General features: G+C 44.5%; 1 protein-coding gene across 1 annotated transcript; it reads right to left on the bottom strand.

Annotated features, from left to right (window-relative positions):
* Window positions 1–1,576: 1,576 nt before the first annotated feature.
* ankrd33bb (ankyrin repeat domain 33Bb) lies at window positions 1,577–13,256 on the bottom strand. The gene is made up of 4 exons (XM_072688099.1): window positions 12,810–13,256; window positions 5,068–5,197; window positions 3,195–3,335; window positions 1,577–2,810 (listed from the first exon to the last, which is right to left on the bottom strand). The coding sequence occupies exons 1-4, from the start codon at window positions 13,254–13,256 to the stop codon at window positions 1,990–1,992; spliced, it is 1,539 nt and encodes a 512-aa protein (XP_072544200.1). The 3' UTR covers window positions 1,577–1,989.
* Window positions 13,257–13,642: the final 386 nt, after the last annotated feature.

Here is a 13,642-nt window from a genome sequence, read left to right as displayed (position 1 = left end):
GGCAGAAGGTCTATGAAATTAAGAGACACAGATAACCTATGAAGACCAGTGTCATTCAGCGGGTAATAGGGATGTAACGATAGATCAAAGGCGATACAGTGTGGTGTGGGACGTGATCTCAGTGAGACACATTAATCTAAAGAGCTCTAATTTTATACTACATGGATTCGTTTGGCTCAGATTCTCTTTTCAACACATCACAACCCATAGAGCCGATCATCTACCTATTAAAAGTCCAGTCATTTGAGCGTAGGTTCGTTCAGAACATAAGGCCCTCCTCTCTTTGCCCATTTCACTCTGATGGGAAGCATGCCTAGTTTTGACTGTTACCATCCACCAAAGATGACAAATGAGATACCTTCTAACACTGCTGGAGTAGGAAAATTGGGAGTATTGACAAGAAGAGAAGACAAGACACCAATATTCAGCAGTGGTGGGGCAGTGGTGGCTCAGCGGTTAGAGCTCCGGGATATCGATAACAGGGTTGTGGGTTCGATTCCCGGGCTCGGCAAGCTGCCACTGTTGGGCCCTTGAGCAAGGCCCTTTACCCTCTCTGCTTCCCGGGCGCTGGAGTTGGCTGCCCACCGCTCTGGGTGTGTGTGTGTGTACTCACTGCCCCTAACACATGTGTGAGTGTGTGTTCACTACCAGATGGGTTAAATGCGGAGGACACATTTCGCTGTACAGTGTACAGTGAAAAATACGTGCACCTTTTTAGTGTTGGACACTATGGAATTTGGCCTCCGTCTTTAACCCATCCATGCAGTGAACACACACACATACACGCACTAGTGATCAATTACATACAGTGACAGTGAGCACACATGCCAGGAGTGGTGGGCAGCCATCGCTCTGCTGCCCGGGAGCAGGAAGGGTGGAGGGCCTTGTTCAAGGGCCCAACAGTAGGGGCTTGCAGAGCCCAGGTATTGAACCAACAACTCACCACTGCCCCAAAAAAAACATCAGGGGAGAGCATTCTCCCAGTATCCCCTGCCAGGTAAGCTGGTTACAGTTTTAAACTTTACACTTACCACCATTGCATAACGGAATTCAGCTTCTGCATTTATTTATTTATTATTACTATCAGTATTGTTGTATTATTATTATTATTAATATTTATATAGCGCATTTCATGGGGGAGGGAAAAGAGAAAACACTATGGATTAGGGCAATGAGAATATACACTTGCAGCGGTGGGCCGCCACCTCAGCACCCGGTGAGCAATTGGGGATTTACTATTTGGGGATTCAAATGTAAATGCCAGTCCTGGGGATCGAACCAACAACCCTCTGGTCTCAAAGGCAGATCTCTAAACACGTACTGAAATCGATACACCCTTAATGGATAATAAACAAGAGTGTTGTCTTTATTAATTGACATATGCAGCTACCTATGCAATTCTCCAACATGAACCCCTCTGAACCCAACACGAGAAAAACAGTTCATTAAAAAATAAATAGAAATGACTTAGTATCAAATTTCAAGTATGATCTCCTCATAATGAGCAGGACACTTAAAATAAGTAATGCACTTCTAACTATAGTGTTATGTGTAGGATAACAAAAGTAATTGTCCAAATCAGTTAAAAAAACAAAGCCACACGCTCTTAAACGTCTCTAAGGCCAAATATTCTGTAGCTGAAGAGAGAAAGCTAAAATCAGTCTGCTGTCTTTGGGACGATGAGAGTGTCATTGCTCTCTGTTGGCTGTAGTGCAGTGGTTCCTACCCTTGATTCTGGAATATCCCTCCCCTGCTTACTTTGGTGCCTTCCCTGCTCTTGAACTTGATCCACCTAATCAGCGAACTAATTTGGCCTTTCCTGAGCAGTGGGAAGTGGGAGTGTTAGAGAAGGGAAGATATGCCCTGCAGAGCTTCTCCAGGACCTTGATTTGGAACCACTGCTGTATGTAAATACTACTCCATCCCACAAGGAACTTCAACACATCAGGAGACCATATTCTGGTCAAAGATGCACTACCCCCTCACCCCTTATCTCTTTCTCACGACGGGAAGTCTCAGCTTGTTGTCCTGTTCCGCTTGTTTCCTCTGCTCCTTCAGAGCCTTGTACTTCCACTTGGGCACCTGCAGGTGTTGCGAGTCTTTGGTACTTTTGTGTCGGATCTTCTCGGGCACGAAAGTGGGTGGTGGCGCCTTGCACAGGCGCACCTTGGGCACCACCATCCCGGGGCGCACACTGCTCCTGCGCATCATGTGCAGCGGAAGCAGGCTGCTCCTGCGCAGAGCCATGCTGGAGGCCAGCGCCACATCGTGCAGAATGGGCGGCTGTAGGCTGGCACGCCGCTCACGCTTCTTGGGCACTAGCAGCACGCGAGAGTTCTGGAAGAGGCGCTTGTAGTTGCTAAGGCGCTCTGGCCCAAGGCTTCTCAGCTCATCTAGACGCTGCTTGCGCAAGATGTCAGGCACGGCCGGCCGGCGCTTGCCTACGCAGGGCGGGCTCCCTGGACACACGGTGCGGCAGGCTGTGGCCACCAGGGGGCTGGCCAGCCCCGTGGTCATTCGCACCATGTAGTCGAGCACGCCTTCCTCCTGTGGATCTATCTTCTTCCTGAAGACGACGGTAGTACAGGCGCGCTCCGACATCGTCCTCCAGCATGACTTGGGCTCCTGGGCCCGCTCCACCAGCTCCCTCAGCGCAGGCCACTCCATGCGGAAGGAGTCGCAAAACTGCTCAGCACACGGCTGCGCCATCAGCCGCAATATCATGCGAGCAGTCTCATGCCGACCTGTGAAGAGGGCCCATTCGCGTGGCGTCAACTTGCGCCCGAAGTCTCTTGCTTCAGGGTCTGCTCCTGGAGAAATGCAGTCAAAACACATGACAAATACCTTTAAGCCTTAAATCTTTGTCTTTTGTGCTTCTTAAAATGTACCTTAAAATGGTGTTCACCCTGAGTTCAGGGTTTGATGTGAGTTAGTTCAGTATTCCCAGGCTGACAGATTTTTGTGTGCAGGTGTATGTTGGAGAGGATACTAGGCAAAAGTCCTGGGCAGTCCCGAAAATGAAAACTGTTTATCTAGGCAGTAAGTGCCTTCTCACCTCAGCCTGAGCTTTGGAATGTCTTGATAAATACCTGTTGGGTGAAGTCAGGAGTGTTAAAGCTAGGAGAACCACTGACATGAAAACTTGCCAACGAAAGAGCTGGCCAGCTGAGAATATAGCGTAAAACGCACAGTACCTGACATCATTAGGGCTCGAACGCAGTCAGCTCGACCCTGCATGGCCGCCTTCATCACAGCTGTGAAGCCATGGCAGTTCCTGCGTTCGATGTCCAGCCCAGAAAAGTAATTCAGGAGATAGTTGGTAATCATAAAGTGGCCTGAATTTCAGAAAGGTACAGAACAAGTGTTTTGTTAGTTAACCCTATAGGTTCTCATATAATAGCAAAGCCAACATATAATTATATCTTTCAAAACATTGAAAAAAAACATACCATCTTTTTAAGTATATATTGTATTAATTATATTATACACTGCTCAAAAAAATAAAGGGAACACTTAAACAACACAATATAACTCCAAGTAAGTCAAACTTCTGTGAAATCAAACTGTCACTTAGGAAGCAACACTGATTGACAATCAATTTCACATGCTGTTGTGCAAATGGAATAGACAACAGGTGGAAATTATTGGCAATTAGCAAGACACACTCAATAAAGGAGTGGTTCTGCAGGTGGAGACCTCAGACCACTTCTCAGTTCTTATGCTTTCTGGCTGATGTTTTGGTCACTTTTGAATGTTGGTGGTGCTTTCACACTCGTAGTAGCATGAGACAGACTCTACAACCCACACAAGTGGCTCAGGTAGTGCAGCTCATCCAGGATGGCACATCAATGCGAGCTGTGGCAAGAAGGTTTGCTGTGTATGTCAGCGTAGTGTCCAGAGGCTGGAGGCGCTACCAGGAGACAGGCCAGTACACCAGGAGACGTGGAGGAGGCTGTAGGAGGGCAACAAGCCAGCAGCAGGACCGCTACCTCCGCCTTTGTGCAAGGAGGAACAGGAGGAGCACTGCCAGAGCCCTGCAAAATGACCTCCAGCAGGCCACAAATGTGCATGTGTCTGCACAAACGGTTAGAAACTGACTCCATGAGGATGGTATGAGGGCCCGACGTCCACAGATGGGGGTTGTGCTCACAGCCCAACACCGTGCAGGACGCTTGGCATTTGCCAGAGAACACCAGGATTGGCAAATTCGCCACTGGCGCCCTGTGCTCTTCACAGATGAAAGCAGATTCACACTGAGCACATGTCTGAGTCTGGAGATGCCGTGGAGAGCGATCTGCTGCCTGCAACATCCTTCAGCATGACCGGTTTGGCAGTGGGTCAGTAATGGTGTGGGGTGGCATTTCTTTGGAGGGCCGCACAGCCCTCCATGTGCTCGCCAGAGGTAGCCTGACTGCCATTAGGTACCGAGATGAGATCCTCAGACCCCTTGTGAGACCATATGCTGGTGTGGTTGGCCCTGGGTTCCTCCTAATGCAGGACAATGCTAGACCTCATGTGGCTGGAGTGTGTCAGCAGTTCCTGCAAGAAGAAGGCATTGAAGCTATGGACTGGCCCGCCCGTTCCCCAGACCTGAATCCGATTGAGCACATCTGGGACATCATGTCTCGCTCCATCCACCAACGTCACGTTGCACCACAGACTGTCCAGGAGTTGGCGGATGCTTTATTCCAGGTCTGGGAGGAGATCCTCATCAGGAGCATGCCCAGGTGTTGTAGAGAGGTCATACAGGCACGTGGAGACCACACACAATACTGAGCCTCATTTTGACTTGTTTTAAGGACATCCTACATCAAAGTTGGATCAGCCTGTAGTGTGTTTTTCCACTTTAATTTTGTGTGTGACTCCAAATCCAGGCGTCCATTGGTTAATACATTTGTTTCCATTGATGATTTTTGTGTGATTTTGTTGTCAGCACATTCAACTTCGTACAGAACAAAGTATTCAATGAGAATTTCATTCATTCAGATCTAAAATGTGTTATTTGAGTGTTCCCTTTATTTTTTTGAGAAGTGTATATGGTAGTTAAGTAGTTGTCTTTTCTCCTACCTGCTTGTGCCGCTGTCATTAGGGCTGTGTTTCCTTCATTGTCCTGCCAGTTCACATTCACGTGCGGACACTGTGCGAGAGCGATGACCACATCCACATAACCCTGGTAGCATGCCACTATCAGACCTGTCTGCAGCCCACAAAACAAACATTGGTCACCTTCACAGTGTGCAAAGGCTATCATTGTCACAAAGATTTTCCTAGAAGTAATGATACTGGATACTGGAGAATTCCAAGTATTCCTCAATAGAATCCCAATACTCCCAGTCTGTCCCCAGTTTTGCTGTATCTTTGCTTCTGCATTGAGCAGACATTCAGTAACTTGTACCAAATCTGGACCACTCCAGGTGTCCAAGGACTGGATTGGGAACCAGTAGTCCTGAGAACCCACTGCCCTTGGAACTGTGCCACAGTATATAGTCCTATGCAGGGATTATTTCAAGCTGTATAGGGCAGTCCCTGCATAGCTAAGTTAAGAACCCGGTGACCTCTTAACTCTAGTCCCATGGATCCATCAACCTACATGCTTTCAAGCACCCCTGACCATATAACACGTTTGATACAGCTAGTGAGCTTATTATCAGCCTTTGCTAGCTAGATCAGGTTTGTTGACCAGTGAATACATAACACTGTGCAGGACAAAGGATCTCCAGAGCTATAGTTGAGACAGCTGAAGGGTGTGTGAGGACAGGGACTCAACAAGGTGAATGGATCATCCCTAAAGAACAGTGAAGCTAATGAATTTAGCCTGCAGGTTGTAGAGCCAGGGTCAATGAGGTCAAGTGGTTCAAGTAGTTCCAACCACAAAATGGACATCTACTGTATTCTTGAAGGCTTCTTTATGAAATGTCATGATTCTCTAAAGAACACTGTCAACTTAAAGAACCATTTCTCAAATTCTTAAATGATTTCTTTGCAGTTAAACGGTTCTTCGTATACAAGAAAAAAAACTCTATGCTCTATAGAGCATCAAAAAGTTCCACTATTGTTACAAGTCAAAAAACCCTTCAGAAAAGGAGGTGATGGGGTGGCTGTGGAAACAGATGGTCAAGCCCAGAAAGGCTATTAGCAAAGATTTAGAGTGGAACTCCCTCAGGATCCGAGACACCGGCTGCTGATATTTCTCTTAGAGTGGAGAGGAACTGAATGAGATGTTCAGGCTGTTTCTGTACTGGAAAGACAGTAAATTAAATCTGTATATTTGGAGTCTCCAAACCTACCATTATATCTACCTGTATCTCCAGAGTTGATGGTTATATCACATTGTAGTGATTGAAGGAACCACATAGAGGTCCACTTTTTAATGGCTGCATGTAAAATCCCACAACCTCATCAAAAGCCTTCTTCTAAATGTTCTTGTAGTTAAATAATTAATTAACGCAGTTTCCTACTGTCCAAGAATGGGAACAGTGTGACATTTAGAGATGCCTGGAATACAGTGGCTGGCAGCAAGGCCTTTAAGAGCCCATGTGAGCAAAGCGCAGGTTGTTTTACTGCAAAGGAAAATGTCAGACTCTCTTATGATGATCGTAAAGGAAAACCCTTCTCTGAACCCTTTTCTAAAGCCTTCTGCCTCTTGAGGATCAGCAAGCTGTACAGTAGTGCTGGTGCTGAAACAGAGCTTACACGGTGGACATACACTTAACTCTCAAAGCTGTGGTGACCTCCACAGACACACAGCCAAGCAGTTATATGTCATGTAGCTGTAGCAAAGAGGACTAATGTAAACACAGTTGCACTTAAAGTAGCTTTATGTGAGAATTGGTGTGTCTTGCTCTTAGGTTCCCCCTACAGTTGGGAAGTGGAAATTGCGCTTTAAGGACATGCTTTACATGTGCATTTCTGGAGGAGCTGAGAAGTACAGAACCGGAAGGTGAAAAAAAGCAGGGGGAGTGACGCAGTAGAGTCATATTACAGGATTTTATACAAATATGACTGGAGCTACGCAGTTACATGGTTCTTGCAAGCACTGTCCTGCTCACTTCACCAGAGTTACACAGTGCAGTTAGCAGCATGCCAAGCAGCGTGGGGATTATATTACAGGTCAGTGGAGCATCACTGACAACAGCATTGATAATTTTGAAGTTGTTATTTTAAGGTAAAAAGGCTAAGCAGTGTTGCTAATCAGCCAAACTGGATTTGTTGTCCAAGGCGTCCTTTTTTTGTAAAGCCAATTCATGCAACTAACCTAAACTTCCACTTTTCAATAGTTAGCATCATTTAAACTGCATGCTTAAATCCTCACTCACGCTCCTCCAAACACATCTTCTCTAACATACTTACTTTTATGGTTTCTGACATTTTTGACAAAAGTACACACAAAATTTGAGCTTCAAGATAAATAACAGCTACCATAGTTTATAGACAACAGTATGACAAAGAGATTACGAGCCTAACTAAAGTCCTTATAAGCAAGTCTGTACACTTTGCGACCATCTTTGCAACACCGCCTCCAGGTTATTTCCATTCACACAATACCAGGCTTCTCTCTGAATGGGGAGAAACCAAAATACTCTGAACTGAAGATCAGATTACCCTTTCAAAAACATCTTTTACACCACGGATAAAATCTAAAACAAAAAACTCATCAACAGGTTAAAGCGTGTGGCTCAATAATACACAAAGAAACGTTTTAGACACCAAACATGTCTTGTCTGATGGACTACATTTCAGGACTTTTAAGAAAAAAGTAAAATGGGTAATTCCTCAATTATATTTAGCTCCTGTAAGATTGGAAGATCTTTTTTCTATTTTACTATCTGTCTATTATTTTTGTTTCATTATTACTCAGAATCTTGTCAATCTCAAAATCTGCTGGACTGTGGCTCAAATGAGTATCACAGAATTAGCAAATATAACAGCCATGCTAATGAGGACAATAATGACATGTTAAATCAGAGGTCTTCAAATCTGGACCTTCCTTGGTAGGTGTGACACTACATCAGCAACTCAACTGTTTTCTTCCAGCAAGAACAAAATCCAAGACTGATAACTGGATTCAAGGTCTAGATTTGAAAACTGTTTAAAGTTGTTGTTTTTGTTTACTTTCATTCTATAAACTGAGTAACATGGTCAAATATAATAATAATTATAATATAATAATAATTATATAATAATAATAATAATAACAATAATAATAAATTGTAATAATATAAAAATATTATTTGTTTTGTCAGTTTCACACGTCATTGAAATAAAGACAAAAAATAATGACATTACTGTTCTTCTTCCCATGATCATTAGGAGACATGTTGGAACACCTACATGGCCTATAGTGCAGGGGTAAATGTGTTCAGGTACGAGTGAATGTTGTGGGACACAACTCCACATTTTTATAACCTATAATAAGACTCATGATGATGTTAAATGGATTTACAAGGATTTCACATAAATCTTATATCACATAAAAGTGTTGGTGGACAGGGAGCACTGTGCCTTTGACCACAGGATTGTGGGTTCAATGCGTAGGTCTACTAAGCTGCCACTTTGGGCCTTTGATTAAGACACTTAACCCTGACGACTGCGTATAAACGTGTCAACAGGTTCGCTGATAATTAAGGTACTCAACTGTCACCTATGTTTAAAACTCCTTCACTTTACACATCATTGGAACACAAACAGCACCGTTATCATGGAATCATCTAAACTGTTTGTCCTTAGTAATGTAAGGGGTGAAGGTCTACCGCCGCCTACCAGCAGAGGGCAATGGCAGTGAGGCACTGTTACCCAAGGGAACTCTAATCCCCAGAGGTCCTAGGGGTAATCAGTGCCAATCAGACACACCTGGTGGTCACAGCATTTAAGGCCGTGACAAACGGCACTTCTCTGTCACACCTTTGTAGAGGGGTGACCGGTACGGTATACAGAAGTGAAAGAAAGAGAAGTCTTGAAAGAAAGAAGGAGAAAAGTAAGAGTTGTGAGAGTAAAGAGCTGAAAGGTTCACAGCTCAAGACTCAAACAGCTCAATGGTGAAAAGAGTCAGTAAGCCAAACTAACAGTAGACTGGGAAGCACTGATCCTCAGTTCCTTTGTTTAAACAGCTGCATCCACCAGCTCCCTCTCCAGAGAGAGAGAGGTGCATTTCCTAGACTTCCTTTAGGTGTTTTATAACTAACTGTCCTTACTCTGAGCTGCGCCATCTTGGCGTCTCCTTTGTTTGGTTTTCCCGCCTTTTTTATTTCAACTCCACTGCTGGTTCGAACCCAGCTGGGAGCAACTGTTCTCCCATGGTACACAAAAGCACCCACACTCCCAATTACACAATAAGACCTGTCCTCACAGGCTTTCCTCTCTGCACTTGGGTCCACTCCCTGACTGTCCTTTAATAAGTAATGCAGGGAGTGAATGCTAATGATCTGTAGAGAGAAGAGCTTAAAAGCAAGTGACTCTGAGACTATAAGAGACCTGCATGTCTTCGACTGCTCCCTTGCATGCTATGGAGGGAGCCTGTTGTAGTGAGAGAAGAAGCGTTTGATTCTCTGTGAGGGTCCGAACTCTGCTGTCTGCTGGAAGTGACTCATCCGCACAGCACAGCTAACGTGAATTGCAGACACGGCGTAACGCGGCGTGCAACTGCAGGAGCCGTTAGCACAAAAAAGCAGCTTCAGAGCTTGTACCAGGCAGCAAAGTGTGACAGTGTGCCTCTTCCATTACAAGCTGCCCTGCGTTTTCCTCTGAGTCTGGAGAGACACAAAGCAGTGGGTCAGTGGGTGTTCGGCAAGTTCTTCTCTGCACACTATAATAAGCCTCTGTTTTTGCAGCCAGACACAGATGTGTTGTGAAGAAGTCAGCGTAGCTTCAGTTCAACTAATCTTCAGGGAAAAGTAAATCTACCACAAACCCAGATACACAGCAACTGCTTTTCCACAACACCATCATAGAGGTGTTTTGGCTTAACCCCTGGAACCCCTGGAACCCCCTGGGCTTATAATTCGATTTGTTGAGCGGTAAACAAAATTGTTCAGAGTGTTTTGATGTGAAATGGTGTATTGAAACTGTGCAGTCGTATGACTGTGAAGACATTTTTGATAATGATAAAATAGACCTTTCATAGAAGAGAATTTAAAGCTCTTTAATGTATTAACCTCATAAACAGCATATGTACTGCCTGTGGACTAAAGGTGTTATTACAAACTATTACCAAAGAACAGCCTCACCAGTTTACAAGTCCCTGTAGTTACTGAATAATACACCTTTAGTGTTTAATAAGCCTTGGAGTGTTCAGGGGTTAATAGTAAATATGTCATTTTGGTTGGAAATGATCAAATGTACTTTTACAACCCTGTTATTTTACCTCCGAATGAAGCACACTGATTTTTCTTTAACGTTGGGCTCTCTCTGCCTGTATTTGCTAGTTTACATACTCAAGACAGCTCACAGGAGCCATGTAACCATGTACCAAAACTTTGATTTTGTTCAGAGTCCAGAGTCCTATCAGATAGCATCGCTGTTCTTTTTGTGACCCCCTGCTGTGAAGTTAGCAAACTAAAGAGACCGGGTTAGCTTTCAGCCTAGCAGCCGCCCATTTCCTGTAGTCAACCTTTCTTTCTCAGTGTGTTGCATCACCTATTTGGTTAGCTACACTTCTATATTCTCCTAGAGTAGCTATTGTGTTTAGCCTCAAAAGACTTTTGCTAGTGGGCTGGGAGTAGGTACACCTGGGGGTCTAAATATGACATTGAGACTGTTAGGTAAGGTTTTGAGACTTTGGAATTGGCTCGTTTTACAGCTCTGTTTCAGTCTTGCAGGATTTTCTTTTTAATAAAGACAGTTCTGACAGTGAATTTCACATTAAGCCACTCTGAATGACTTCATTTATACCTTAACCATTTAATAATAAAGTTAATTTAATATAAAAAGTGGAGTTCACTTTAAGGATTAAGAACTTGTATCCATTAAACCCTGTTTCTGTTCTAAAAACCACCACCACCACCACGTTTTTAGAAGACCTCATGTGAAAACGATGCTGGATGGCTAGCTAGCGCACACTAAGCATGTAGATGTCTCTGTGAGCCTTTTAGAAGCTCTGGCATAATTTTGATGCACTTGAGCCCCATCGCAAACTGCCATCCAAGCTCCCATCTGTTCTGGGGCTTAGCTGGAAGTCCACCACCCTCCCCCGAGATTTACACGGTCAACAGGGCATCACATACCACCAGCTCAGGAGCAGACGGCAAGAAGGACGCTGGCTTTAAGAGCATGCCAGCGAACAAAGACTTCAGGTGCGAGGATTAAGGTCACTTCAGCCTGATGGTCCATTATTAAACACACTTATTCCTGGCTGAGTTGTTGGCAGTGGATGTGCTTCTGGACCATCAAAATAAACTTCCGTTCGGGCCTAAGATGGCGGCCACTTAAAACAATAGGTTTGCAAAAAACGAATGACCTCCATTACTTGTCAGCTACCTTAGTCTTGAAGCTTACGTGCACAGCTGAAGAAGCAAACTTCTACTAAAAAAAAATCTACTACATTTGGGCTAAGGGGAAAACTGTCCAAACTATCCAAACGCCTTGGTATTAGCATTCCCACTTTGTGGCTGTCTTCCTTCAGCACTCATCCATGCTTTGGTGTCTTCCTGCCCTCCATTATGTGATATTGTATTCATATGAATGTATGTGCTGAACTTTCACCTTCATGCAGCATATTGTGCTTGGCAGTTTCAAAGGAAAAGAGAGAGAGGCATCGTCAGCGTGAATGAACACATTCCCCAAAGAACATTCGGAGAGTCATGCTTGCGCAGAGCTCTTTGATATGTTAATAACCTTTGCATAAACATGATGCTCTTATCTGCACCTATCAGCTCTAATATCATAATCATGGGTTCCTGAGGGCTTGGAAGGTGGCTTACTCCCAACCCACAACACCATTCTGCCATTTCTCTCTAAACTCAAATTCTAAGCTGTGCATAGCTCCAGGAATGAGATTGTGAGCATCTGGTAATAAGTAAAATGTGCATAACGTCATTTTAGATCTTAAAACGGAGCCATTTAAGAAAAAAAAAAACCTTAAAAGTTCTTCCAGACAGTTGTTTCATATTCATCTCCTCTTTTGAAGGTTATAGAGGCCTAAACAGCGTGCCACATGCCTGATTATGCCTTTAGAAGTTGCACAGGTAGGGAAAACCTGTTCGGTGAATAATACATTGGTGGAAATTCTGCATAGTGTACTGAAGGTACTGAGCTGCATGTTCTAGTGTTCTTCTAGTTGGTGTATCACTGTACCTGTGTAATCCTAAAGTTGTAATGGACGGAGAACCTTACATAAATGTTCTCTTTTTAAGGTTTAGGGCCTTGAGATCATGTTGTTGCTAACCAGGACCATTCCAAAAGGGAGCTTTGACCTTATAAATTGCTCTTCTTGGCACCAGGATGAACTTCCTTCACAAGCAGAGGAACCCTCAAATAGGTTCTCCCACCAAAGCATTTCCTAAGTACCACTACTTTTTTACTATTTTAATATTTATCCTTCTCAGACACGTATTGGCCAATTAATTTGACCTTTCCTGAGTTGGAGAGGATGTGTGAGAGCAGGCAGAACACTAAAATATGCAGATCAGGTGTACTCAAGGACCAGGATTGGGATCCACAGCGCTATGCATAGAGTCAAGAGCCTGATGCTGAAGACCCATCAGTAAGGAGAGGGTCCTAAAGAATAAGCTAAATCTGATTACATCTGGACATCTACAGTTCAGTCTTGGGCCAAGTTCAGCCATATTACATTCGTCCAACAAAACTAAACTTACCCTGTTGTTCTTGTCCACTTCCCGCACTTCCTCTTCCGTGACTCCTTGCCGGATCATAATTTTGACTAGGATGGCATTGTTATTGGAACACGCCTTGAAGAAGCTGATGGGTTCTGGACTCTCCGGGCTGGGAGACCGGTAATACCTGAGAGCCGAGTCATCAGGTGGATAAAAGGAATCATCTGACGCATTGCTCTTGGTGTCTGGTAACTGGGAGAAATCGAATTCCTCGAATTCCTGGTAGACATCATCGTCTTCGTCATCGTCGTAGTATGTATTATCATCACTGTCTGCATTGGAATGGTCCTCTTTCTCCTCATCTGTGTCGCTCTGGATAGAAGATTCCTCAAAACTCCGACAGGCTCCCACCTGACCATCCCTGCTGCCATTTGGATCTTGAACCAAAGGTAGACCTCCTCCAGTACAGTCTCCAGTTATCAGCACCATTTAACCTGTGGCTCGGGATCCAACAGGTGCGGTTAAAGCCAGAAACTCAGGACCTTCCACCCTCACAGTGTCGCATAATGGTTGGTAGTCATCTGCGTTAGCCTTTTACATGAGGAAAGGCAAGACTAGTAGCGCCCCAAGCAGCACCTCTTACAGGCCCATCACAGTTATGCTTAGCCGAATCGACTGCGGGAACCCTCTTGTGCATGTCCAATGATCATCCAGCTACTTGTTCACTTGATTTGCTCCGGGAGATGCTGTCAAATTTCATTCCTTTACTGAATGTCCAGAGGAACCGTCATCAGAATGAATTCCTTCGGGAAAACCGTGTATGGAGCAGGAGATACCACTGTCCAGGCAGAAGCCTCTTAATCCCTTGAGCCTCT

The sequence above is a fragment of the Salminus brasiliensis genome, chromosome 9, assembly GCF_030463535.1.
Source record: "Salminus brasiliensis chromosome 9, fSalBra1.hap2, whole genome shotgun sequence".
NCBI classification, from domain to species: domain Eukaryota; kingdom Metazoa; phylum Chordata; class Actinopteri; order Characiformes; family Bryconidae; genus Salminus; species Salminus brasiliensis.
Note: the sequence above shows the minus strand (reverse complement) of the source record. Positions and strands in the feature narration are given on the sequence as shown.

Bases quoted from the DNA above. Each gene is read 5' to 3' on its own strand.
- ankrd33bb (XM_072688099.1), bottom strand. From the start codon at position 13,256: ATGGTGCTGATAACTGGAGACTGTACTGGAGGAGGTCTACCTTTGGTT. The intron at 5,198-12,809 runs GTAAGTTTAGTT...TGTGGGCTGCAG, and splicing joins AAGTGGACAAGAACAACAGG to ACAGGTCTGATAGTGGCATG. The intron at 3,336-5,067 runs GTAGGAGAAAAG...TCTGAAATTCAG, and splicing joins AATGACAGCGGCACAAGCAG to GCCACTTTATGATTACCAAC.